Below are 27,126 nucleotides of genomic sequence, written 5' to 3' on the forward strand. Positions count from 1 at the left end.
GGGGTAAAGACCACCTCTATCTAGAGTCATGTCTACCCTCCCCCCTCTATTCTTGTCCAGAACACAGGAAGCAAGTGTCTGTGGAGGCAATATATTTGCAGAATATCCTAGAAAAACTACGTAAATCAGTGACGGAAGAGACCTGTCAAATCTGCTACTTCATCCCCTTCTTCCTCAGGCAATGCAGGATTATTACCTAAAGTATATTCTCTAGTTTGTTTTTAAATGGCTAATTTATCTGGAGATTGGGTGGGTGAAGCAATAAATTCCTGGACCTGGTATAGTTTTCCTTGCCCAAAGTTACGTTGTGCATCAGTGGATGGAGAGGAAACAGGTTCCAGGGCCAAAACTTTAGACATGGGTCCCTATAGTTAATCTAATTAATCTACATTGAGGCACTTAAATAAGCGGCCTGATTTTCAGGGATGCTGAGAAGTGGCAGCTCCCGCTGACCTCATTTGGGAGCTGCAGGTGTCCAGCACATCTGAAAATCAGGCCACTTCTTTAGACACCTAACTTCAGTCACCCAATTTGAACATTTTGACCTACATCTCCTGTCTGACTCCTAGGTGCTCATTTGGCCTCCCTTACCATGGTAGCTGAGTGCATCGAAGTCTTAAATGTCCTTATCCTCACTTTCTCTGTGAGGTAGAGAAATGCGAGCTTCCCCACTGTGTGGATGGCGAACTGAGGTACAGAGAGGCTCAGCTCCTCAAAGGCATTTAGGCTCCTAACTTCCAGAAGGTAGAGGCCTAAATACCTTTGCGAAGCTGGGCCAAAGTGACTTGTCCCAGGTCCCAGAGGAAGTCTGTGGTAGCGAAAGGAAGTGATCTCAGACCCCAGGCTACCACTCTAATCACGTAGCCATCCTTCCCGGTCGCAATCTCAAGCCATTGGACCAGTATTGGCTCTGAATGAAAATCTTGTTTATAGTCACGAATTTGTTCACGAAAGCTGACAAACACCATCAGGCCTGATTCTCCTCTCACTTCTACTGATGAAAAGCAAGAGTAACTCCACTGACATCACCTGAGTGCAACAGGATAAGCAAGAGTCAAATAAACCCCTTTTCCCTAAGAAAAAATGTTTAATTGATCCCCGGAAAAGATGACAGCCTCCTAAAGAAATGCACAGCAAGGAGGCCAGATTGAAACAGAGCTCAAAAACAAACAAAAAAAGTTACCACCTATGGCACTGGATGTGTAAACGAAAGTCACGGGACCAATGAATGAGTCAAGCAGAAAGGAACTAGATTTATAAGAATGAACAAGGCAGCGCAAAGCAGTAAATGCCACTTTTGCGGTAATGGGGAAACGCTTGTTTATAAAGCATTACAGAGCTTTCTGGTTAATTGCTAAAAACACAGGGCCAAATTCTGTTCTAAGTTACACCCCTGTAACCTGATTTGGTCATACAGGCGTCACTGAGAGCAGAGCCTAGCCCACCGTGGTTAGATAAAGACAAAGGGTATTTAAACTATGGAAAATATGACCTCAAATAACTGACTTGTCATGACCTTTCTGTACCGATCCCCCCCCCCCCCCCCCAACACTAGCTCTCCTCCTTCTGTCACTTGCACGCTGCAAACATGGAAGGGACTCACTTTAATTAATACAAGGTCTCTGCAGACCACTGGAGATAATGGCACTTGTTTTCAGGTCATCTAGTCTTAATAGGCTCACACTGGGAGGTGATTTGCTGCTAATTGACAGCAGAGATCAGTTAATGAGGTCTAAGGCTTTAGAATCCCAGGGAACAAAAATTAAGGCTCTTTCTAAATCATTTTTTGTTTAACAGATAGATGTGGAATACCTGTTTCAGAAACTTTACTTTGGTTACTAACCTAGCCGCTTACCAGGTAAAATCACTGCATCTGTAAAAAGTCTCATCTCCGCACAGCAGGAGGATCTCACTCAGTTCAAAACTGCCCTAAAAGGAAGGGAGCTCCAAGGGAATGAGACTACTTTTACTCAAACTGATAGGGCCAGGCACTGTATAACAATGACACTATATAAACAAAGTAAGAACTGGCCTGAAAGATGTGTTGTTCAGATTATAATTCCAACAGGACGGGCTAACTGGACTGAAATGATTTAGGATTAATAATAAATATGAATGTTACATTTATACTTCCAGTACAAATCTAGGTGAGAGGCCACAGCGCCTTGTGATGTATCATTATGACAAATGAGCTCAGCCAGGATGCCCCTGCTAACAATCCACAGATGTGACTGTTACGGGCTAGCGCTGAGCTTGGTCAGTGGAGGGTCCCTCATCTGGAATCCACTTTTTCTGCCGATATGAGAGCTACTGACAGTCAGGAAATGGTGAAAGGCTCATCTCTTCTCCCAGGCTTTTGCCTGCTCTGTGTGCGCGCCTGGGGGGCTAATAGGTGGTATGCGTTGGGGGGAGGAAGATCTGTGGTGGGAGGTAACTGCTTGAGGAAACATTGAAGAAACTAGGACAAATTCAGCAGTTACATAAATTGCGGTGGAAGTTGTATGCAGAATGTAAGTGGTAAAGCAGAGTAATGTGACAATCAGTAATTGTGCAAAATGAGTGTAATTTACACTCAGATGTGGAAATTTACACGCAAGAAGAAAAACAACTAAGCCCTAGTCTACACTACAGAGTTAGGGTGTTGTAAGGCCGCTTACATCAACCTAACTCTGTAAGTGTCTACACTAAAATGGAGCTCCCACTGATGTAACTCGCCCACTACACCGACTTAATAACTCCACCTCCACAAGAGGCATGGCGCTTAAATTGATGTAGTTAGGTCCCATGTAGACACTGCGTTACTTACATCGACTGTTGCTGCCTTTTAGAAGCCGTCCCACAATGGCCACACTTACAGTAAAATTGGTGTAAGCGCTCCTGGTTAGGATGTGCGCCAACACAAGGAGCGTAGTGTGGACATGCAAAAGCAGTTGAATTACTGCAGAGGCTGTAAGTTGATGTAACTTAAGATGACTTAATTTTGTAGTGTAGACTTGCCCTAACACAAGGGTGTCAGATAAAGATATATACTTTCAGTCCAAACAATCTCAAAACATTCGACAAACTCTATGCTCAATCTTGCTGTCCTTACTCAGGTAACATTGTTGACTTCATAGGTCCGAGCATTTTATTTATTTATACCTGCCTCTGGAAATTTCTATTACTTGCATCTGAAGAAGTGAGGTTCTTACCCACGAAAGCTTATGCCCCCAATACTTCTGTTAGTCTTAAAGGTGCCACAGGACCCTCTGTTGCTTTTTATTTATAGACAACACCACAGAAACACCCACTGCTGCTGTGAAGGGCAGTAGCTTACGGGCAACTGCAGGAAAGTGAGAAATGGGGGACGTTTTGGCCAAGATAACAGGGCAAATCCCTGCTCTTATAAAAGTTGCCAGGGGATCTTTAATGTCCAAGCAGAGCAAACAGAACACCTTAGTTTTTAAGGCCATATTTGAAAGCCCACCTTGAAAAGAAGAATGGCTGAGTCAACTCTGGAAATGTATCTACTCTACACAGATGATGAATAGCTGAGTTGAACTTGAACTTCTAGGAAGTCTAAGAATTATAAACCTGATTGTTACCACTAAGCCATAAATTTAGGGATGTAAACTTGTAAGGGCTTGTCTTCACTGCTGAGTTAACCTAAATTACAACTTGAATAATGCCCATAACAAAAATCCTGCCCACACACAAAAACCCTTAACTCAAGTGCAGTGGTGCTTTTAATCTGAGTTGGCCCACCCATCGAGGCTAACCCAGGAATGGGCAAACATTTTGGGCCGAGGGCCACATCTGGGTGGGGAAATTGTATGCAGGGCCGGAGCAGGGGGTTGGGGGAGTAAAGTGCGGGGTGTGGGAGGGAGTATGGGGTGCAGGAAGGGGCTCAGGCAAGGGATTGGGGCAAAGGAGGGGCGCGGGGCGTATGAGGGGGCTGAGGGAAGGGGGTTGAGGTGCAGGAGGGGTGCAGAGTGCAGGGGGGGCTCAGGGCAGGGGGCTGGGGTGCAGGAGAGGTGCGCAGTGCAGGCAGGGGGTTTAGGGCAGGGAGTTGGGGGGTGGGGTGCAGGAGGGGTTCAGGCTCCGGGGTGGCAGCGGCATGCACCGGGGCCAGGGCAGGCTCCCTGCATGCCTGCCCTGTCCCCGGCCCTGCGCCGCTCCAGGAAGCGCTGCGGCCCCTGGGGGAGGGGGGCAGAGGGCTCCATGTGCGCTGGCCTTGCCGCGCCTCCAGGTACCTCCCCCAAAGCTCCCACTGGCCGTGGTTCCCTGTTCCTGACCAATGGGAGCTGCGGGGGGCGGTGCCTGGAGGCTAGGGCCCGGGGGCCGCAGGGATTTTGGGCTGGCTGCTGCTGAGAGCAGCGCAGGGCCCGTGGCGTCATGGGGGGCCGTAGTTTACCCACCCCTGGGCTAACCTCAAGTTAGCAGAACTCGTCAGCTACTAACACAACCAATCTGTGCAGCTAATACAATCATTCTATGCAGCTCAAGTGCTATTATACAGTGGGGGAATTAATTTGCGTGTAAATAACTCTATTTAACTTTTCAGTGAAGACATAACCTTGACTTCTACTACACAGAGCTAAGGCCACGTCTACACCAGCAAGCTTACAGCGGCACAGCTGTACCAATGCAGCGGCGCCACTGTGAGATCGCTCGTGTAGCCGCTCTATGCCGATGGCAGAGAGCTTCCCCCGTCAACATAATAAAACTGCCTCAATGAGCAAGCAGTAGCTATGTCGGCGGGAGACGCTCTCCCACTGACATAGAGCTGTGCATGCTACCACTTATGCCAGCAAACCTTATGTCACTCAGGGGTATGTTTTTCACACCCCTGCGTGGCATAAGTGGTAATGTATTCATAGCCTTAAGTAGAGCGTAATGCCTTGGTGGTGGAAAGTCTGGGTGCCTATGGACAGACAGCCCTAAGTGTTAACAATCTTTTCTTGATATTCAATCTAGGTTATGTCTATTAAAGTAAAGCCCTTTGCCATTTCAAACAAACCATCTCTCAAAAAATACAAAATTAATATGGAGGAGAAGTTATTTCTTTAGAGGAGAGAAATATAAAGTGTTACCCACTGCAATTGAGACAGCACTTATGACAGCTCCCAAGTAGCCCTGGATGAACTTGGATGTTGGAGAAGGCTTTGGAAAGGAAAGAAAAAGAAAACAATTTCAACACAGAATTCTGGTTATGAAAATAATTCTGAATTATTATTATTACTACTACTATTTGTAAAATGTTTGGTTTTGTCACAGCTGCTGGGTTATACGTGGCCCTGTTAGCTAGTGGGATTGCCAAAACAACAGGAGTTACAGCCTGATAGAGTAGGTTAAAGCAGTGGCTCTCAACCAGGGATACACATACCCCCAGGAGTACGTGGAGGTCTTCCAGAGGATACGTCAACTCATCTAGATCAGTGTTTTTCAACCTGGGGGTCATGGGATGTGTTTAGGAGGGTCACAAGGGCAGGGCTGGTGTTTGGGGTGGCAAGCAGGCAGTGCCACAGTGGGCCCTGCAAAGCTAAGTTAGATCCTTCAGCCTGAGCCCCACTGGGTTGCAGGGGCTGAAGCACGTAACTTACCTTTGCGGGCCCCCTGTGGTTTTTAAGTGAGGTGAAACTTGGGATACGCAGAACAAATCAGACTCCTGAAAGGGGTAGAGTATTCTGGAAAGGTTGAAAACCAGTGGGTTAAAGCAGTGGTTCGCAATCAGGGGTAAGCGTACCCCTAAAGGTGCACAGATGTCTTTAGGGGGCACATCAACTCATCTAGATATTTGCCTAGTTTTACAACAGGCTACAGAAAAAGCCTTAGCGAAGTCAGTACAAACTTAAATTTCAGACTGACAATGACTTGTTTATACTGCTCTATAGACTATACACTGAAATGTAAGTACAATATTTATATTCCAATTGGTTTATTTTATAACTATATGGTAAAAATGAGAAAGTCAGCAATATTCAGTACTCGTGTGGCTGTGACACTTTTGTATTTTTATGTCTCATTTTGTAAGCAAGTAGTTTTTAAGTGAGGTGAAACTTGGGGTATGCAAGAAAAAAATCAGACTTCTTAAAGGGATATAGTAGCCTGGAAAGGTTGAGAGCCACTGACTTAAAGGACTTATACTAAACTGGGAGGAGTGGTAGATACGCTGGAGGGTAGAGATAGGATACAGAGGGACCTAGACAAATTAGAGGATTGGGCTAAAAGAAACCTGATGGGGTTCAACAAGGACAAGTGCAGAGTCCTGCACTTAGGACGGAAGAATCCCATGCACTGCTACAGACTAGGGACCGAATGGCTAGGAAGCAGTTCTGCAGAAAAGGACCTATGGGTTACAATGGATGAGAAGCTGGATATGAGTCAGCAGTGTGCCCTTGTTGCCAAGAAGGCTAACGGCATTTTGGGCTGTGTAAGTAGGGGCATTGCCAGCAGATCGAGGGACGTGATCATTCCCCTCTATTCGACATTGGTGAGGCCTCATCTGGAGTACTGTGTCCAGTTTTGGGCCCCACACTACAAGAAGGATGTGGAAAAACTGGAAAGAGTCCAGCAGAGGGCAACAAAAATGATTAGGGGGCTGGAGCACATCACTTACGAGGAGAGACTGAGGGAACTGGGATTGTTTAGTCTGCAGAAGAGAAGAATGAGGGGGGATTTGATAGCTGCTTTCAACTACCCAAAAGGGGGTTCCAAAGAGGATGGATCTAGACTGTTCTCAGTGATACCTGATGACAGAACAAGGAGTAATGGTCTCAAGTTACAGTGGGGGAGGTTTAGATTGGATATTAGAAAAAACTTTTTCACTAGGAGGGTGGTGAAGCACTGGAATGGGTTACCTAGGGAGATGGTGGAATCTCCTTCCTTAGAGGTTTTTAAGGTCAGGCTTGACAAAGCCCTGGCTGGGATGATTTAGTTGGGAATTGGTCCTGCTTTGAGCAGGGGGCTGGACTAGATGACCTCCTGAGGTCCCTTCCAACCCTGATATTCTATGACTTGGAAAATTATTTATTTAGCACCAGAAATTTACTATTTGTCCTGGAAATATTATATATAAGTGCGATGTGGCAGAACTATTCATACACACACACACACACACACACACACACACACACGTACATTATGAACCCAAAGCTTTCTGATTTAACTATAGCTCTTTGGCCTGGTCTACACTGGGGGGGGGGGAGGGTGTCGATGTAAAATACGCAACTTCAGCTACGGGAATACCGTAGCTGAAGTCACCGTATCTTATTCCGACTTACCTCTCGTCCTCACGGCGCGGGATCGACGGCTGCGGCTCCCCCGTCGACTCCGCTACCGTTGCTCGCTCCGGTGGCGTTCTGGAGTCGACGGGGAGCGCGTCGGGGATCGATATATCACGTCTCAACGAGATGCGATATATCGATCCCCGATAAATCGATCGCTACATGCCGATACGGTGGGTAGTCTGGACGTACCCAAAGGTTATCTTGACCTGACAACTTCTTTTAGCTTTTAATGAAAATCTATTGCATGCAAGTCCGATGGCTTCTAATTCAGCTTCATACCTTGAGTTCTCAGACATTATGAGAAGTGATACAACAAAAGACGGTTACTCACCGTTGTAACTGTTGTTCTTCGAGATGTGTTGCTCATATCCATTCCATTAGGTGTGCGCGCGCCGCGTGCACGATCGTCGGAAGATTTTCTACCCTAGCAACACCGGCGGGTCGGCTGTGGAGCCCCCTAGAGTGGCGCCTTCATGGCGCTGAATATATACCCCAGCCGACCCGGCGCCCCCTCAGTTCCTTCTTGCCGGCTACTCCGACAGTGGGGACGGGGGGCGGGTTTGGAATGGATATGAGCAACACATCTCGAAGAACAACAGTTACAACGGTGAGTAACCGTCTTTTCTTCTTCGAGTGCTTGCTCATATCCATTCCATTAGGTGACTCCCAAGCCCAACTTAGGTGGTGGGGTCGGAGTGAGACATTGCTGTGTGCAAAACCGCTAATCCGAAAGCAGCATCGTCTCTGGACTGCTGCACTAGTGCATAGTGAGCTGCAAATGTGTGGACTGATGACCAAACCGCTGCTCTACAAATGTCCTGGATCGGAACTTGTGCCAGGAAAGCCGTCGAGGAAGCCTGGGCCCTCGTGGAGTGAGCGGTGAGGTGCGGTGCTGAGACACCTGCCAGGTCATAGCAAGTCCGGATGCAAGACGTAATCCAGGAGGATAGGCGTTGTGAGGAGACCGGTGAGCCTTTCATTCGGTCGGCCACTGCAACGAAGAGTTGCGTCGTCTTTCTAAAGTGCTTTGTGCGGTCAATATAGAAGGCCAGGGCCCTTCGTACGTCCAGGGAATGCAAACGTTGATCCTGGCGAGTGGCATGTGGTTTGGGATGAAAGACCGGGAGAAATATATCCTGGTTGATATGAAAAGGAGAAACCACCTTAGGGAGAAAGGCAGGATGTGGACGAAGCTGCACTTTATCCTTATGGAAAACTGTATAAGGGGGCTCGGATGTAAGCGCCCTGAGTTCAGAAACGCGCCTTGCTGAGGTGATGGCTACAAGGAAGGCTGTCTTCCAGGATAGGTACAAAAGTGAACAGGTGGCCAGTGGCTCGAATGGAGGACCTGTGAGCTTGGAGAGAACCAGGTTGAGGTCCCACGTCTGAACGGGCTGACGTTGTTGTGGGTACATCCGGTCTAAGCCCTTGAGGAATCTAACGACCATCGGGTTAGAGAATACCGAGGACGCGAGTTCCCCTGGGTGAAAGGCCGATATAGCGGCCAGGTGAACTCTAATTGAAGATATCGCCAACCCCTGCTGTTTTAGGGAGAGGAGATATTCCAAAATGAGAGGAATGGGTGCCTGCAACGGGGACGTGGCTCGTTGTTCGCACCAACAGGAGAACCGCTTCCACTTGGCCAGGTACATGGTGCGTGTTGAGGGCTTCCTACTGCTCAGCAGAATCTGTCGGACAGAGTGCGAGCATCGCTGCTCTGCCTGGGTGAACCATGGAGCAGCCACGCCGTGAGGTGGAGTGATTGCAGGTCGGGGTGACGCAGCCGGCCGTGGTCCTGCGAGATGAGATCCGGACACAACGGAAGCGGGATCGGTGTCTGAACGATTGTGTTCCAACAATGTGGTGTACCAATGTTGTCTCGGCCACGCTGGAGCGACCAGAATTACCTGTGCCTGGTCTCTGCGCAATTTGAGCAGTACCTTGTGGACCAGAGGAAACGGAGGGAAGGCATAAAACAGGTGGTCTTTCCAGGGAAGGAGAAACGCATCCGAGAGGGAGCCCGGAGCTTGACCTTGTAGGGAGCAGAACACGTGGCACTTCCTGTTGTCTCGAGATGCAAACAGGTCTATCTGGGGAAACCCCCACTTCTGGAAGATGGAATGTATGATGTCCGGACGGATAGACCACTCGTGCGTCTGGAAGGACCTGCTGAGTCGGTCCGCTAGAGTGTTCTGGACTCCAGGGAGGAACGATGCCGTGAGATGAATTGAGTGGGCGATGCAGAAGTCCCACAGGCGAATGGCCTCTTGGCATAGAATTGACGAACTTGCTCCTCCTTGCTTGTTGATGTAAAACATGGCCGTGGTGTTGTCGATGAGAACTAACACACATCGGCCACGTAGTAAGTTGAGAAATGCCTGGCACGCCAGTCGTACCGCCATCAGTTCCCGAACATTGATGTGCAGGGCTAGCTGGGATGCAGTCCACAGGCCCTGGGTATGGTGTTCGTTGAGATGGGCGCCCCAACCCAGAGATGAAGCATCTGTGACCAGGTGCAGAGAGGGTTGTGGGGCGTGAAATGGCATCCCCTCGCAGACCACATTGTGATCTAGCCACTAGGTGAGGGAGGTCAGGACCGAGATCGGGACCGTGACCACCATGTTCAGGCTGTCCCGATGTGGTCGGTATATTGACGACACCCAGGTCTGGAGTGGGCGAAGCCGAAGTCTGGCATGCCTGGTTACGTACGTGCAGGAAGCCATGTGACCCAGCAGGGTAAGGCACGACCTCACCGTGGTAGTTGGGAAGGCCTGGAGCCCTTGAATGAGGCTCGTGATGGTGCCAAATCGGTTGTCTGGCAGGATGGCTTGTGCACGTCTGGAGTCTAGAACTGCGCCGATGAATTCTATTCTCTGGGTAGGTTCTAGAGTGGATTTGTCCTTGTTGAGTAGGATGCCCAACTCGTTGAATGTGTGCCCTATTATGTGGACGTGAGCTCGAACTTGCTCTTTGGTGCGACCGCGTATCAGCCAGTCGTCTAGGTACGGGAACACCTGTATCCCTTGCCGACGAAGGTACGCTGCCACAACAGCCATACATTTCGTGAACACTCTTGGGGCCGAGGATAGGCCAAAGGGAAGGACTGCAAATTGGTAGTGCACCGCGTTTACCACGAATCGCAGGAAGCGTCTGTGAGGTGGGTAAATTGAGATGTGAAAGTATGCGTCTTTCATGTCGAGGGCGGCGAACCAGTCTCCAGGATCGAGGGAAGGGATAATGGCCCCCAAAGAGACCATGCGGAACTTCAACTTTACTACGAATTTGTTGAGTCCGCGCAAGTCCAAGATGGGCCGCAGACCTCCTTTGGACTTGGGGATCAGGAAGTAACGGGAATAAAATCCCCTGCCCCTTAACTCTATCGGAACCTCCTCTATGGCCCCCATGGCCAGGAGCGTAGAAACCTCCTGTATAAGAAGTTGCTCGTGAGAAGGGTCCCTGAAGAGGGACGGGGAAGGGGGGTGGGAGGGGGGGATAGAAGAAAACTGGATAGCGTATCCCCTCTCCACCGTGCGGAGGACCCAACAGTCCGAAGTTATAAGGGACCAAGCGCGGTGGAAGTGGGAGAGACGATCCTGAAAGGAGGGGGCTGGATCCTGGGGGATGACTGGGGCGCCGTCCTCGACCGCACCTTCAAAAGTTCTGTCTAGGACCTGAAGGTGGCCTTGGTGGCCCCTGGTTCTGACCGGGTTGAGGGCCAGCCCATCTTCTCCTACCACCTCGCCCTCGCCTCCGGGCCGAGTCTTGTCTCTGACGAGGCGTGGGGGGATAGAAGCGCTGAGGCTGCGGCCTAAATGGTCTGCGCTGAGGGCCCACAACATGCATCCCCAGGGAGCGCATGATTGTTCTCGAGTCCTTGAGGCTCTGCAGGCGAGAGTCCGTCTTGTCTGAGAACAATCCATGTCCCTCAAAGGGCAGATCCTGTAGGGTTTGCTGCAGCTCCGGAGGCAAACCCGAAACCTGAAGCCAGGAGATCCTGCGCATAGCGATACCCGAAGCCAGGGTCCTCGCAGCTGAGTCTGCTATGTCCAAGGAGGCCTGCAAGGAGGTCCGAGCCACCTTCTTGCCCTCCTCTACCATGGCTCCAAACTCTTCCCTGGACTCCTGGGGAATCAACTCCTTAAACTTCCCCATAGAGTTCCAGGAGTTAAAATTGTAGCGGCTCAGTAGCGCCTGTTGGTTCGCCGCTCTAAGTTGCAGCCCTCCGGCTGAGTAAACCTTACGGCCAAACAAATCGAGCCGCTTAGCCTCTTTTGATTTAGGCGCTGCAGCCTGCTGGCCGTGGCGCTCTCGTGCGTTCACTGATTCCACCACCAGTGAACACGGTTGGGGGTGGGTATACAAGTACCCGTAGTCCTTAGACGGGACAAAGTATTTCCTTTCCACCCCTCTCGCTGTGGGTGGGATAGAGGCAGGAGTTTGCCATATCGTATCCGCATTCGTTTGAATCGTGCGGATCAGGGGTAACGCCACCCTCGATGGGGCATCCGCTCCAAGGATATTCACGATCGGGTCGTGCACCTCCACTATCTCCTCCGCCTGCAGGTCCATATTACGGGCCATCCTGCGCAGAAGATCCTGGTGAGCCCGAAGATCTATTGGAGGTGGGCCTGTGCACGATGTGCCCGCCACTGCCTCATCCGGAGAAGAAGAGGAAGATGCCTCCGGTGGAACAGGATCCAAGGGCTGGTCCTGGTCTCCCTATTCCTGGGCTGGAGCATCACCTGTGCCTGGGTCCAGGGCGTCAGGTGGTGCGGACCCAGAAGCCTCCATGCCCCCTGGCGGAGGCCGAGAAATGGTGGACTCCGGGGCCCCTCTGATGGAGTGACCGGAGCGAGAGGTCGAAGCAATTGGAGCCCCTTGCGCCTGATGGTACGCCCACGGGGTCCAAAACGACCAGTGAGATGGGCCATGAGAATGGTCCCCTGTCGTGTCCTGCCAATGTCCCAAGTCCTGTTCCTCGGCTTGCCCCTGAGGGGGGTATGCCGATCTCGAGAGGTCCTCCGAGGAGTGGGACACCGATCTCGATGGCCACGGCGGTGCCGAGAGCGTCGAGACGATTCCCATTGGCTGCGGTGCCGCACGGTGCCGGTCCGGAGATGATCTATCTCTACGCGGTGCCGGCGATCGGTGCCGGGACCGCGACCGGTGCCGATGACCTCGTCGGTGCCGGGAGTCGGATCTGGACCTCGACGAGGACCTGGAGTATGCCCGGTGCCGGGAGCGGCCTCTCGACGTCGAGCGTCGACCGTAGCGGTGCCGAGAACTACGTCTCGACGTTGATCGGTGCCGACGATCATATCGGTGCCGAGACGTAGAGCGGTGCCGCGAAGAAGATCTTGGCCGCGAGTACGACCGGTGCCGAGGCGATATTCGGTGCCGGGACTGCGAGCGGCGTGGGGACCTGCTTCGGGACCTGGATCGGTGCCGAGGTTCCAGCCCTTGCGATGGAGGGCGCATCAAGGCAGGTTTCCCCCTCGACTGGACCGGGCGAGTCAACGGTGCAGTCGGTGCCGGTGGTTGAGGCGGTGCCGGCTCCGTGAGAGCTATTAAGTCTCTCGCCGCCGCGAAGGTCTCTGGAGTCGACGGGAGGCACTGTATCACCGCCGGTCTCGGTGGAGACGCTATCTGCACCGGACTCAACGGCCTCGGCGCCGGAGTCGACGGTGCTGGAGGCACCTGTTTCCGGTGCTCCACCGGCGGACGCGGCTCTACCCCCGGCACTGGGGGAGCCGGCGTCTTCGGCACGGATGTCCCCGTCTTATGGGCTTTTTTATGCCCCGGGGATAATGACCGGCGCCGAGGCACTGCTTGCGGTGCCGACGAGGTCCGGTGCCGGGGAGGCTTGTCTGACGCCACTCGCGTGGTCGTCATAGCCGGTGCCGCCGGGGCACTGCGCACCGAGGTGCTAGGTGCCGGGGCCTGACTTGTAGATGGAGCGTCCGGACTAAGTGCCGCCTCCATCAGGAGTTGCCGGAGCCGAAAGTCCCGCTCCTTCTTGGTCCTTGGTCTGAAGGCCTTACAGATCTTGCACTTATCTGTTTGATGGGACTCTCCCAGGCACTTCAGACAGGAGTCGTGCGGGTCGCTCGTGGGCATAGGCTTAGCGCAGGAGGCGCACTGCTTGAAGCCGGGAGCGTTGGGCATGAGCCCGGCCCCGCGGCCGGGGGAGAAAGGGGGAGACGACCCCCTTAATCTCCTGAACTACTTAGAACAACTAAAACAACTTTTAAACTATTTAACTATTTAACTATAAACACTAGAACTATAACTATAACTATAACTGTGATACAACAAACTAAGCTAGGGAGAGTGGAGAACAGCTAAGCAGCGCTCCACAGTTCCAACGACCGTCAGGGGAGGTAAGAAGGAACCGAGGGGGCGCCGGGTCGGCTGGGGTATATATTCAGCGCCATGAAGGCGCCACTCTAGGGGGCTCCACAGCCGACCCGCCGGTGTTGCTAGGGTAGAAAATCTTCCGACGATCGTGCACGCGGCGCGCGCACACCTAATGGAATGGATATGAGCAAGCACTCGAAGAAGAACATAAAAGTTTTGGGGGACGAGGGGCAAAAGAAAGACTTGGAGTAAGAACACTTTAGTTCTGCAACTGCATTGAGAGGAACACCCTTGGGATAGTAACAAAATGTGGGAAGGACTTGTCCCCCGCCTCCCACCAGGGGTTGTATATTTAATCGTGGAGTCTTCTTTTGTCATCAGAAAAGCCAAATACCGATCATATTTTCTCTTTACTATGTTAAATTATGTCAGTTCTTACCAATCAAGATTATCAACTGGGCAAATTACAGTTGCGGCAGCATGTTGTCTGCCATGTAGGAGACCAAGATCTGGAAGAGAAACTGACTCATCTCCCCAAATTAGTGGGTGCCAAGTGTACTGGAGAAGAGAGAAGCTTGTTGTCTGGAAAGAGGCCCAGAATCCCCACTTTTAAATGCTCTTGAAAATGAGAGCATTGGATACAGAGGGCATGCCCGTACAGCTCCTGTGCTAGCTTTATCTAATAAGTTCTACCAGTCCACCTGTAAAGAGGGGGATGGACTCTAGGACCCTGCAGAACTCCTCTATGCAGTCACCCTGATTTCAAATGCTTGAAACCTGTCTGAAGGTGTAGACTGAATACTGAGGAATCACACTAGCAGATGGTTCTTATTAGCACTAACCAGCAAGTACCAGAAGGAACCAGACTCTAGAGCTGAGAGGTCCTGCCATGGGGAATGGTTTTACATCTGGTTGAGGTTATTTGAGTTACCAATAAAGTCAAACCCGTAGGAAGTAGCTAAATTAGGATTACATACAGCATGCATATATTCTACCAAGCAGAATAGGAAGTACACCTGCTTATATCACCTAAACCCAGACCAGCAACAGCCCTGCTATTCTGGAACAATACCCCTGGTTTTGGTACTTTAAGGATTTGAACAAAAGGAACTAGATTTGAACCAGGGACTAGACTGAGAACACAAACTCAGTCCACCTATTATCTAAGACAATTTAATAATGAAGGCTCCATAGGAGAAAGGCCAATCCATAAACCTGCTGTGGCACCTACCCTGCAGTTTCTGTTAAAGTCCAAGATTCAGGAATTACGCTTTCAGTGTAAAAAAAGATCAGACTTACTGTAGATACTGCCTATGTAGCATCTCCTCACCTTAGTTGCATTTCGGTTTGCATAGTTGACACATGCGTTGTGGCTCTGATTCAACCACTAAAAAGGAAATAAGAGATACAAACTGTTTTAAAAAAGAGAATGTATCTATGCCACTACTGCTGCTGCAAAAAACAAAACTCCTCCCCCCTCCCCAAACATGATACAGAAAAGTCCACTTTATCCAATTATACCTCCCACTGGGTCATGGAAGCTTTGTGATATCAAGGAGAATACTGTTATATGTCTGTGAAAGTACAGGGGTAACAGAGAGGAAAACTAAATGCAGAAATGTGCGTTATCCACTCTACACACACATACACACTCACACAAACAACCGTGACCCCTGCACATTTCTAAGGCTTTGTGCACACTTGGAGTCCAATCTGCTCCCCTTTTAAGCCAAGGGAGTCTTTTAATTGACATCACTGGACAATGAATCTGGTCCTCTGACTACAGTACTAGCTACATTAAAGTTTAAAAGGGACACCGTCAGATAGTTTAGACCCTATATTTAGTTTTTTTTAAATAAAAGTTTTACAAAATCTATTAACAGGAATATTTTCATGATACTTAAGAAAACCCAGTAAAAACAGTGGGTGTGCTCAGACTTAAACGTCCTATTACAGCTATCCCAGAACAACAGCCTTGTGCTATTCCTATTATTTATTATTGGTACTACAGTAGCCCCTAGAGGTTCCAACAGAGATCAGGGTCCCATTGTGCTAGGTGCGGTACATACATATAGTGAGATAGTCTCCCCAATTGGTGTTTTGTTGAAGAGTGGCTGTTTGATCCCTTTAGGGGCTGTCCCCAAAAGAAAGACAAATAGGCTGGTCTCTCCCACTTGTCTGGAGGGGAGCGGGGGAAGAATCTCTACTTGGTATCCTCCACTGTCACCATTTTGTTATATTGCACCCCACCCCTGACATCCCAGTGTCTTTGACCCACCCCTTTTCACCAGCATTAAATCCACACAGACACGGACACACACTAAAACTAGAAAATAAACGCACACCCTACATTAAAACAGCACAATTGTGATAAAAACTGATCTAAAGCTGGAAAGATCAAACCTTCTTTAAAATTCTTGTCATAAATGATAGCACCATTGAAGGGTTCCAGAACATGGCAATTTTAACATTAAACATTCTTCTTCCTGCTCTGGTCCATGACGTCCCTTAGAGAAAGTTGCAGGATATTATAGGCCCTAGCAGCCAGTCTTGTAGACCTTCATTAAACTCAGTGGTTCTCAAACTGGGGGTTCATGGGAGGCTGGTCTGGGGATCATGAAAGAATCTACTGTACCATTTCGGGGATAGGGACTGGATGATCTAACTGGTATTTCCATCTCTGACTTCTAGGATAGCATTTACTCCAATGGAAGTGTGTCAGCAACAGTACTGGCAACTGGAGAAGAGTAGCGCCGTGCTTTTGAACTGAAGTGCTTTGTCCACAGCAGTTGTGAATGAAAAGAACTACGGTTCCCCACCCCACTCCCAAAGCAGGTGCCACACGTAATGTGCTTCAATGTAAGAGTAGGATACTACTGGTTCTTCTCCAGCTAATGGCCAGAACCTGAGAGGAGAGAAAGAAGAAAGGGGAGAGACAGAGTCACCGAGTGGTTAAATGTGGGAAGGGCATAGGCACAGAAAGACCAAATTAGGTAAAAGCAGTAGTGATGGCCCACAAGCATGTTCTTCCTATTGAACTCAGAACTTTTGCAAAAAGGAATACATGTGGCCACCAAAATTTGCCTTTTATGCTAAAAAAAAAAAAAATGATTTGTGAGAATTTTGTTTGGCAATAGGTGCTGGGAATTTGTCCTGGTTTCCAAGTGAGCCTTTATAAAGCGCCACTAATCAAACTCGACTGATGTGGTCCATCGAGCAGAGCTAGAGAAACTTCTCTAACAGACCCTCAACCAGGTGGAATTGGGTTTCATTGAGAACCCAATACTCACCCCTGCTTGGTCACCATCCCACAACTCCACCCCAGTTACCGACCAGAATCTCAGCTCAGAAATATAAAACTGGGACAAGTTTTGCCCCATTCCCTTCCTACCTTAAGCAGTCTTTAGAGTGGGGATGGATCAGTGCCCTGCTATCCACTCCCTGGCTCTGCTGTCTTCTGGGGTGGCCGGCTGATACACTTCTGGACTCTTCAGGAGGTGGCTGGCTGGCCCACTCCCCCTGTCTGCAGAGTTCAGAGGGGGTGGCAATGGTAGTAGGGCCACTCCCCCCACATCCAGGAAAGATCTACTGGAGGGAGGGCCTTCTGAACACTCCCTCAATTCAGCAAAAGTGGGACTCCAGAGGCTCAGAGGGTCCCACTCATGCTGCTCCAATGACTGCTTACCTCAGTCTGGGGCCTGACATGCCCTGGACTGCAACATGCGTACTCAAGGTGCTGTGGTTAAAGTATGTCAGTGCAGGCGCACGGGGCTGCTCTCCTCCAGCTGCTGGTCAGAACCTGAGAAATGATACTGAAAGGAGAGAAGAAGGGAAAGAAACAGAAAGGAGTCAGAAAAGGAGGAAAGGAGAGGGAAAAGAGAATTGGAAAGATGGAGGGGAATGGGGTCAGAGGAAGAAGGGAGGGAGGGAACACGGATGGAGGGGCAAAAACGTTCTCTCCCTGGGAAGTATGGTAACCCCCATATTTTTTGCACCACAAATTAAGTTGGCATCTGAAGTTTGAGAGAAGCACTCCCAAAATGAACCTCTCCTGTTAACTCTGTGATCTGGGGCAATTTGGTCTGACAGTGGGTCCAGCAGGCCGTCAGAACCAGAAAAAGTTTGAGAACCACTGAAGCAGCCTTCCAAGCGTGCTCCGAGTTAGTCAAGTTGAAGGCTATGTTCCTTTTCTTTGCTGCGGGCTGGGTTTGCATCTGATCACAGTTTGTCAAGCAGTTAGAATCCTACATTTCGCATGTCAAATTCTACCTCTACATAAGCACATGTAACTCCCAGAGAAGTCAATGCTGTTCTACTATTGGTCTGGGACTTGAAATTTGTACACCTCTACCCATAGAACGCTGTCCTCGGGAGCCAAAAAATCTTACCGCGTTATAGGTGAAACCGCGTTATATCGAACTTGCTTCGATCCGCTGGAGTGCGCAGCGCCGCCCCCCTCCCCCCCCCGGAGCACTGCTTTACCACGTTAAATTCGAATTCGCGTTATATCGGGTTGCGTTATATCGGGGTAGAGGTGTATATTCTGTTAACGAATTTCTCTTGGGTTATGCTCTTGTGGGTTGTTGATTTTTTTTTTTTTTTAGAATACTCTTTCCAGTTCCAAATAAGGATTCCGACACCCTTATTTACTGAGTAAATGCATTCTTCTTAGCATATGCGCAATGTGCCTCAGGTGCCACGTGACCAGGATTCATAACTGAATTTGGTCCACTGGTTGGATCATTAGCTTCCCCAGCCTGGGCCGGGTACGGATGGGGAGTGCGACGTGAGCGCTGATCCATGGTCCCCAGTAACTGCACTGTAGTCTCATTGATTTCAGTGAGACTTATTGCACAGTAAGGTACTACTCACAGTGAGTAAGAATCTGGTCCTTGAAGAATTTCACAATTAAACAGGTTTTGTGCTGTGCTCATAGCTAGAGTCCTATTTAAGAACAGACCCTTCAGTTTACCCCTTCAACTTTCTCTAAGTACAGAACACAAGGTTCACCTCTCACTGTGAACGGGGACTCTTTAGGGTCTTACCCTGCTACCCTTACTCACATGAGTAGTCTTTACACACGCCAGGAGTCTCATTGACGTCAGTGGGGCTACGCACATGAGTAAGAGTAGCATAATCAAGTGTCTGATCCTGCACCACTGAAATCAATGGGAGTTTTGTCACTGACTTCAGCAGGCACCGGATTGAACTCTGAGTTCTTCAGCATCATGACAGTGGAAGAGGTGAACAACTCTAGAAATTTCCAGCCACAATGCCTCTTAAAGTTGTATACTGCACAAGATGCAGCTTCAGCGTTTGAACTATGTGGCCATAACTTACCTTGTTGAATTTAAACACAGCCACAAGTTACTAGGATATGCTTATGTTTTCTGTTGACTGCACCTTTCCAAAGTCCTAGATAGTCTGCACTATGCCTTGATCTTCCATGGCTGGCATGACATTTTATAGCACTATTTACTTTGAAGGCAATAAACAAAGATTTTTAAGAACAGTTTGAATAAGTCTTATTATTTCAATTATTCAGAATTGTTTATTTGGGATAACAGTTACTATGGCTCAAATTCACACACACACACACACCCCTCTTAAAAAGCTTTGTACAAAGAAACAACATTGGGGTAATCGCAGAAACATTAGCCAAGCCCCCATTCAGAACGCAGAACTGGCACGGAGCCCAGCTGTCAGCTGATGCCCATGCAGCAAATATGGAGTCTTCTGCATATATGCTCTGCTGCCACCACTGAAGTTCTGCTGTCTTGGGGACCTTCTGAAGCTGCAGAGCCCTGTGGATGAATTTCACTAAGAGAATATGCAGTGTTGTTGTAGCTGTGTCGGTCCCAGGGCATTAGAAAGACAAGGGGCGGGTGAGGTAATATCTTTTATTGGACCAACTTTTGTTGGTGAGAGAGACAAGCTTTTAATCCACACATAGCTCTTTTTTTCTAAGAGCTCTGAGGAGCTTGAAAGTTTGTCCCTCTCACCACAGAAGTTGGTCCAAAAAAGGATATTACCTCATCCTCCCTTGTCTCTCTAACAGAATATGCCCTTTTCAAGGTATGTAAAGGCTGAAACCTAAACGACTTGACAGAATGTCTTCAAAACAGCAGAGGGGTGAGCATCAAGGGCCTAATTCTCCATGGCTTTGCACCTTGTGTCATCATTTACTATACACCCACTTTGCTCAGGTGTAATACCATTTGGATTTAGCACCATTTTACACCTCCTTTACACAGGTCTAAATGATCACACAATGTGCGGGGCAGTGGAGAATCAGCCCCTTGGGTTTATTTGCAGCATACTCCAGTCTTACCAAAAATTTCCAATGAGATCCAGCCATACTGTCTTCTCATGAACTAAGATGCTCTTGATGCAGAAAGGTAAATATGCCTTAGTCACACTGTCATTTTTTGGGTCTATGCTGGAGATGTAATTCAATGATGTTTTTCTTTTTGTCACACAAGTCCATAGACTCAATGTGCCATGGCAGAAGATTGTTACCTGCCAAAAAACCGTGGACGCCAGCGTCTGGTTTGGTAGGAGAAGACCAACAACCTACAAGAGAGAGGAACGATTTAAAAAAAAAAAAAAAAAGATAGCATAATGAATAAACTGTCAGTCTGTTCGTGGCGTCTTCCCATGTATTAAGCACACTGAGATGCTTTCTACTCACCTATTCATGTGTGGATGAGGGGCAACAGGTGGAGAATATATCTGCTCCGTCAGGGTTTACGACGTAGCCCAATATCATACAAAGGAGCAGGATTAAGAAAGGGGATGGAAATCTAGAAAGCGGGATTCTCTTTCCAACTTTGTCACTGCCCTTCCCCCTTAACCTCTCTGTAACTCAGTTTCTCCATCTGTAAAATGGGGATGGGTTGTGCTGCCCTCCCTCACATGGATGAGCCTTAATTATTTTTGCAACATGCTTTGAGATCCTTGGATGGAACTTGGTACAGAAGGGCAAAGTATTAGAAGCTGTATTATTCTGAGGACTAATACCCTATCGGGACTGCCACGGTTTGCTAATCAACTATTTTACACAAGTACCCTCTGGAATAGGACTTAAATGTTATGTTTCAGAGGAATTCACAAATCATTTCTCATTGGTTGGCCAGGGGGTGGAAAGGTTTTGATTTTTCTTTGATACGTTTATTGTTTCAACTTTTGGAAATGCAGCTCCTCTAGCAAATGTCAAAAAGAGATCAGATTTTAATGTTGGAAAACAGGGAACTACCATCTGGAAGTACAAGTGCTCTTAGTTGGAACCAATTGTTTTAATGATCATGAGTTTAGATACCTCACACCCACAGTTACAAAGACCCTAGAGGTCCAAATTTGGGCCAGGTATTCAGTCCCAGGTTCACTCGGCCAATAGGGGTGGGGATATTGGGCCTCACATGGGTAAATAGGAAGCAGCACAGAAAGGCTGTGTCCCATTCCACAAGAGAAAAAGTTGCCACAATGCAGGGAACTGAAGAGGGATGGGGAAGGAAGTATAAAGGGAAGAAACTCCTGAGATTGATCCACAAAGCAAGCTCCCAGTGAGATGAATTGTCAACTAATGGGTAGATATAATGGGATACGCTTTCACATTTTTATCTTTTTTCCCCTCCAGCTACCTAATTCTCTGGGAATTAGAGTGGAGAGACAAGCATGGATCTGTAATGTGAAGACTGTCTATTTCAGAACCCACCAATGAAATGTTCCTTTATTCCTGAGTGTGTATATTTTTCACAGGACCCCATGCTACCAGGAGAAAGAATGCTCCTCAAGGTAGCACTCTGACCTCGGGGCTAGAAGACTGTGGATTCAACCACGCTCTCGGATTTTGGGCCCGGACATCCTCTCTGATTTTATTTACGCTGAGGATGAGGGGCGGGTAAAACCTGATATAACAGCCAAAGTAGTCTGTCAAAAGGAAGGGAGGTGAGCCTACGATCACCACTCATTTGCAGCTGCATCAGTTTTGGGGTACAACTCACAGGCTAAGGATCCAGAAGAGAGAAACAACAACTCACAAGAGGGTGTAAAAAAGGTTGGACGGGCTGATTTAGTTTACACCTTCCTGTTAAGTTGGTTTTTCCTCCTACGCTCTTTCTTGAAATATAAGTTACACCTACTTTGCATGCCTGCTGAATGCCAAATCAGTGAGTTACACTAAGTTATCATTTGCACCCAGCATGCAACTAACACCAGGATTTACATTATCAACGAACTTGGCCCAGATATTTCTATAGAAGTTGCACCTCCTTCCAACAAGTCAGAATTTGGCCCCAAGAGCCAATGGGTTAAAGAGACTGGGGAAGATGAGGCAGCCCAAAACGTTAGTCATTTACAATCTTAACCTCAGTGGAAGAAAACAAGAAAGAGACTAAATGAAAAGAAAAAGAACACCCAAAATCTGCATGACTGAAAGAGGCACATTTAATGCAAACTCTCCATATGTGCAAGAGTCTGCCAAGGAATGTACAGCTTCATTTTTAATTACTGTCAGGGGGAAAAAAACAGCTAAAAAGGAAAACAAAATAAAAAATCCTAAACACCAGAAATAGATCAACCACCAAATTCTAATTGCCTGACTGATCTGATGGTCATTGTGGCTTTGAAGCCAAGGGATAGAGATGCTTTCCATAAAGATTTGCCGAGTCTGACAAGACTCGTTGAAAGAGGTCAAGTGGGAGGAATTAGCGAGAGGGATCGTTGTGTTTACAAAACCGAAGTCCTTTCCTATTGGTTAAGGAAAGTGGATTTATCTGTGAGTCCATATTCATAATAGCACTCAGCTCTTATTACTGCGGTATTGCCAGTCCCAAGCAGTCAAAAACCATAAATCAGACTCCAAGAAAGAAAGAAAAAACTGAGATTCCCAAATAATCACACAAATCCAGGAGCTGAGGCTTTAAGACAATTGCCAAATATAATAAGACTCTCAATAAAATTGCAGGAGTTGGCAACACTGCGGACTGCTTTTCATCCCCAAGTACTTTACAAAGGGAAGCAAGTATTTCCCTCTTTTACAAAGGGCACAGGGTGGTAGAAGTGACTTGCCCAAGGTGACGCAGCAGGCCAGTAGCACAGCCAGGCATGGAACCATGGTCTCTTGACTCTGACTCCAACTCCAGTGTCTTACCCACTAGGCTATGCTGCTGAGTTAAGTAAGCTCAGAAGAAGCCTCTTCCTAAGTTGGTGTCTTGTCCTAGGCTAGAACCATAAGACTGCTTCACACTCATTTTGCTCGAGGAAATCCCATCCCCCTATGTTCAATGTAAGATTCACACTGTTTTTATGCTAGAGCTGGCTGCCAATTTTGTCACTAAATTTCACAGATAGATTGGCATAAATGTTACATTTTAATTTTAACATTTGAAAATGCTTCTTTTAAAAAAAAAAATGACAAGAGGTTCCAGTTTATCCTTTACAGCTAGTGAAATTGGACTCATCTGACAGCTCTCAGCTCCGCTGACAGATCTGGATTTGGGCCGATTTCATTGTCAATTTGATCGTTAACTCATTTCTGTTTAACCTAATTTTTTTTTTTAAAATAATGCCCCACCTCAAGTTGCCACCAAAATGTTAGATACAACAAATTATTATTAATAATAATTTTAACCTCTAGATTTTGGTAACCACGTTATCACCTTCCTTGGGCAGGATCATTACTCTTATGTCTTATAGACTCAAGAGCTCAAACTGCTTAGCTTAACAAAGAGAAGGGGTGATTTGATCGCGGTTTATATGTATCTGCTTATGGAACAAATAATTCATAATGGGCCCTTCAGTCTACTAGACAAAGGTATAATATGAGCCAATGCCTGGGAGCTAGACAAATTCAGACTGGAAATAAGGTGTCAATTTTTAACAGTGAGGGTAATTAACCATTGGAACAATTTACCAAGAGCCCTAGTGGATTCTCCATCACTGGCAATTTTTAAATCAAGATTGGATGCTTTTTTCTAAACGAAATGCTCTAGGAATTATTTTGGGAAAGTTTTACGGCCTTTGCCATACAGGAGGTCAGACTAGATGATCACAATGGCCCCTTCTGGCCTTGGCATCTATGAATCTGCGTGTTATATGCCTCAATGCACTTGGTTTATGAGGTTTCAACCTGCGGATTTCAAGCTTTACAATAGTTGAGGCAGCATGTTCTAGAGGATTAAAAAAAAAAAAGCTGGAATCCAAAAGTACATGAATTTTTCAGCATGGTTCTGATGTCAACTTGCTGTGTTGCCTGGGGCAAGTCACTTAAAATTGCTGTGCCTCAGTTTCCCAATCTGTAAAATGGGGGTAATACTTAGCTACGCCACAGGCAGAGGGTGAAGATTAATTGAAGTTTAAACATTATAAATGCAGTCAGGGAGACCTCTATCCTGGCCTTCACTCAAGATACTGTCCCCAAATGTTAATATAGTCAACTGAAAATAACAAACATGAACTGAGAGATGCACACTTAGCAATAACCCATAACTAATGACTTTTCAACTGTTCATTAGACAGAGAGGATTTTGATTTTCACTGGGGGAAAGGATAAAGTTATCGGGGGGGGAGAGGAGATAAGTCAAATAATCCTGGGTACTGTGACGTAGCGCTTGAGTTTGCAGGGCTCTCACTGGGTTTGTCACATTCTGGAAGCAACTTGTCAAATGTACAGAGGAGGAAGGATCTGAAGACCAATGCAGAAGTTACATTTTACAGGTGATCAGTGCACCGTGGGGTATTGGCACATGCCAGCTGACTCAGGCTTGTGGGCTTGGGCTAAGGGGCTGTTTAATTGCACTGTAGACTTTCAGGCTTAGGCTGGAGGGTCCTAGAGCCCAGGCTCCAGCCTGAATCCAAATGTCTACACCACAATTAAACAACCCCTTAGCCCCGGGGTTCTCAAACGGGGGGTCGGGACCCCTCAGGGGGTCACGAGGTTATTACATGGGGGGGTCGCGAGCTGTCAGCCTCCACTCCAAACCCCGCTTTGCCTCCAGCATTTATAATGGTGTTAAACATATAAAGAAGTGTTTTTAATTTATAAGGGGGGTTGCACTCAGAAGCTTGCTGTGGGAAAGGGGTCACCAGGACAAAAGTTTGAGAACCACTGGCTTAGCCTGAGACAGCTGCCATGGGCCAGCCGGGGGGCTTTAATTGCCGTGTAGACAGACCGATTATCTTTCTGGAGAAAGAGCCAGGTAGAAGGTTAACCAAGAAGGAGAAGATATTACAAAAATAGCAGGATGCTATGTGCAGGGAAGGAGGTGAATAATGTGTAACAGGCAAACCACCTCAAACATGACAATCTAAATCCATCAGGGCACATTTTGCACAATGAAACCCTCGCTAACGCGCGATGGGAAAGGTGTGAACATTTTGTGAATGTCACACCAATGTAGTGTGGAATTTGGAGGATTCTATGTGAGTGCTAAAAAATGCATTTCCTGTTACACTCAGGCCGGGTGGGGAGAGATGCTAAAATACTTACGATGGGTGTTCCAAAAGGAATGTAACCTATACAAAAAAAAAAAAGAAAGATACACACATTTTAATACACAGAGATTAAGGAGGTATCACACCTGAGAAACCTGGTGCTGCTATGAACGTAGAATAGGAAACACATAGGGCATGAGTCTGGTTTGCACCAGTGTAACTCCAGGTTTTAGAGTAGCAGCCGTGTTAGTCTGTATCCGCAAAAAGAACAGGAGTACTTGTGGCACCTTAGAGACTAACAAATTTATTAGAGCATAAGCTTTCGTGGACTACAGCCCACTTCTTCGGATGCATATAGAATGGCTTATGCTCTAATAAATTTGTTAGTCTCTAAGGTGCCACAAGTACTCCTGTTCTTTTAGTGTAACTCCAGTGACTTTAGTGGAGCTACAGCCTGACAATCAGGAGTGAGAGAAAAATGGACTCACAGTTCTTACGTCACTTTCCCTTCTCCGCTCTTGGATGTTTTAAGTGTTTCCCAAGGGGTTTTTTTAGGCTTGGCCTACACTAGAAAAGTTACACTGGCATAACTACGTTGGTTAGGGATGTGATATTTTTACTGATATCCTGGTATATAAACCCTAGCATGGATGTAGTTATAACAATATAAAGTATCAGAGGGGTAGCCGTGTTAGTCTGAATCTGTAAAAAGCAACAGAGGGTCCTGTGGCACCTTTGAGACTAACAGAAGTATTGTGAGTATAAGCTTTCGTGGGTAAGAACCTCACTTCTTGCATCTGAAGAAGTGAGGTTCTTGCATCTGAAGAAGTGAGGTTCTTACCCACGAAAGCTTATGCTCCCAGTACTTCTGTTAGTCTCAAAGGTGCCACAGGACCCTCTGTTGCTTTTAACAATATAAAGGAGACTTATACTGGTACATCTTATTTCTCTTCCCAAACCAGAATAAATTATACAGCTATAGCTGCATCCACATTGGAGGAAGGAGGATGTGGGCAGTGCTGCTTTAGCTACAACTGTATAGTTAAAACGGAAACACACTCTAGCGTGGGCAAGCCCTTCTTACCCGAAATATCAATGGCCAGCTACAAAAATCACATACTCCACACGTCACCTCCCCCAGCAAGAGCTGCCAGTTACCACACTTTGCTGTGCTACAGCGCCTCCCACCAGAGAGTCTAACAGCATGTTACAAACATTAATGCATTGAGTAAGCCTCACAACCCCAGTTGACAGACAGGGATGCCAAAGCCCAGGGAGGTGGAATGATTTGCCCAAAGTTACACAGCAAGTCAGTGGCAGAACGGGGGAGAGAACCCAAGAGTCCTGGCTCACCTGTGCTGTACTTTAGCCAGGAGGTTACCCTTCCTCTCCAAAAAGTTTTTAGAGAATGAAGCACCAATCCTGCCATTTCTCCCACGCTCACACCAGACTGTCCCACCGCGTGAGCTCATTTTCCAGCACGGCACATTAGAAACCAGATAAAGGTCCCTTCTAAAGGGGATACAGACTCTCCCTGCCGGTGGCTCTCCCAAGAAGGTACCAAAGGAACACTTCTGTGCAGTAATTGCCCCACAAACACAGCCACAGCTTGATCCACAGTAAAGGCAGGTAGTGCTCTCTTGCCTCAAGGGATGGAACTCTACTAAAAAGAGGGGGAAGAAGCAGCTGGTTTAATGATACAACGGCAGCTGTCTCACACCAAAGCTGGATGTGGTATGGCACAAAAGAAAAGCACTCTGTCTCTGAGGGAGAAAGAACATGGGTTGGCGGCGTGGAAGGTGCCTTCCAAGAATTCTGTTTGAGTTAGGTTCTTATACTATGCCCATCACCGTGGTACGTGGCCCAACCCACTCTCCTTAGTGGAAGAAAGCACCAGAGTGTTTGTTTATGTGGCAGCTTTCTTTCCTTGATCCAAGGTTAAAATGAATGCCAACACGTAAACAGAGAGCCTGGATACCACAGGGACGGGCACTTTAGAGAGGCCAGAGATGAGATAAGCTAAAGTTCACATTCAGATGTCCAGGAGGTATGGAAAAGAATGAGGCAG

General features: G+C 47.7%; 1 protein-coding gene across 1 annotated transcript in view; it reads right to left on the reverse strand.

Moving 5' to 3' along the window:
• The window catches only part of SFXN5 (sideroflexin 5), a 171,635-nt gene that overhangs the window by 95,088 nt on the left and 49,421 nt on the right, over positions 1-27,126 (reverse strand). The window contains exons 6-9 of the mRNA XM_054028792.1: positions 25,114-25,139; positions 20,145-20,198; positions 14,956-15,012; positions 5,077-5,142 (exon numbers count right to left, since the gene is read on the reverse strand). Coding sequence (XP_053884767.1) covers positions 5,077-5,142; positions 14,956-15,012; positions 20,145-20,198; positions 25,114-25,139 — 203 coding nt within the window. The remainder of the gene's footprint in view (positions 1-5,076; positions 5,143-14,955; positions 15,013-20,144; positions 20,199-25,113; positions 25,140-27,126) is intronic.

The sequence above is a fragment of the Malaclemys terrapin genome, chromosome 5, assembly GCF_027887155.1.
Source record: "Malaclemys terrapin pileata isolate rMalTer1 chromosome 5, rMalTer1.hap1, whole genome shotgun sequence".
Lineage (NCBI taxonomy): Eukaryota > Metazoa > Chordata > Testudines > Emydidae > Malaclemys > Malaclemys terrapin.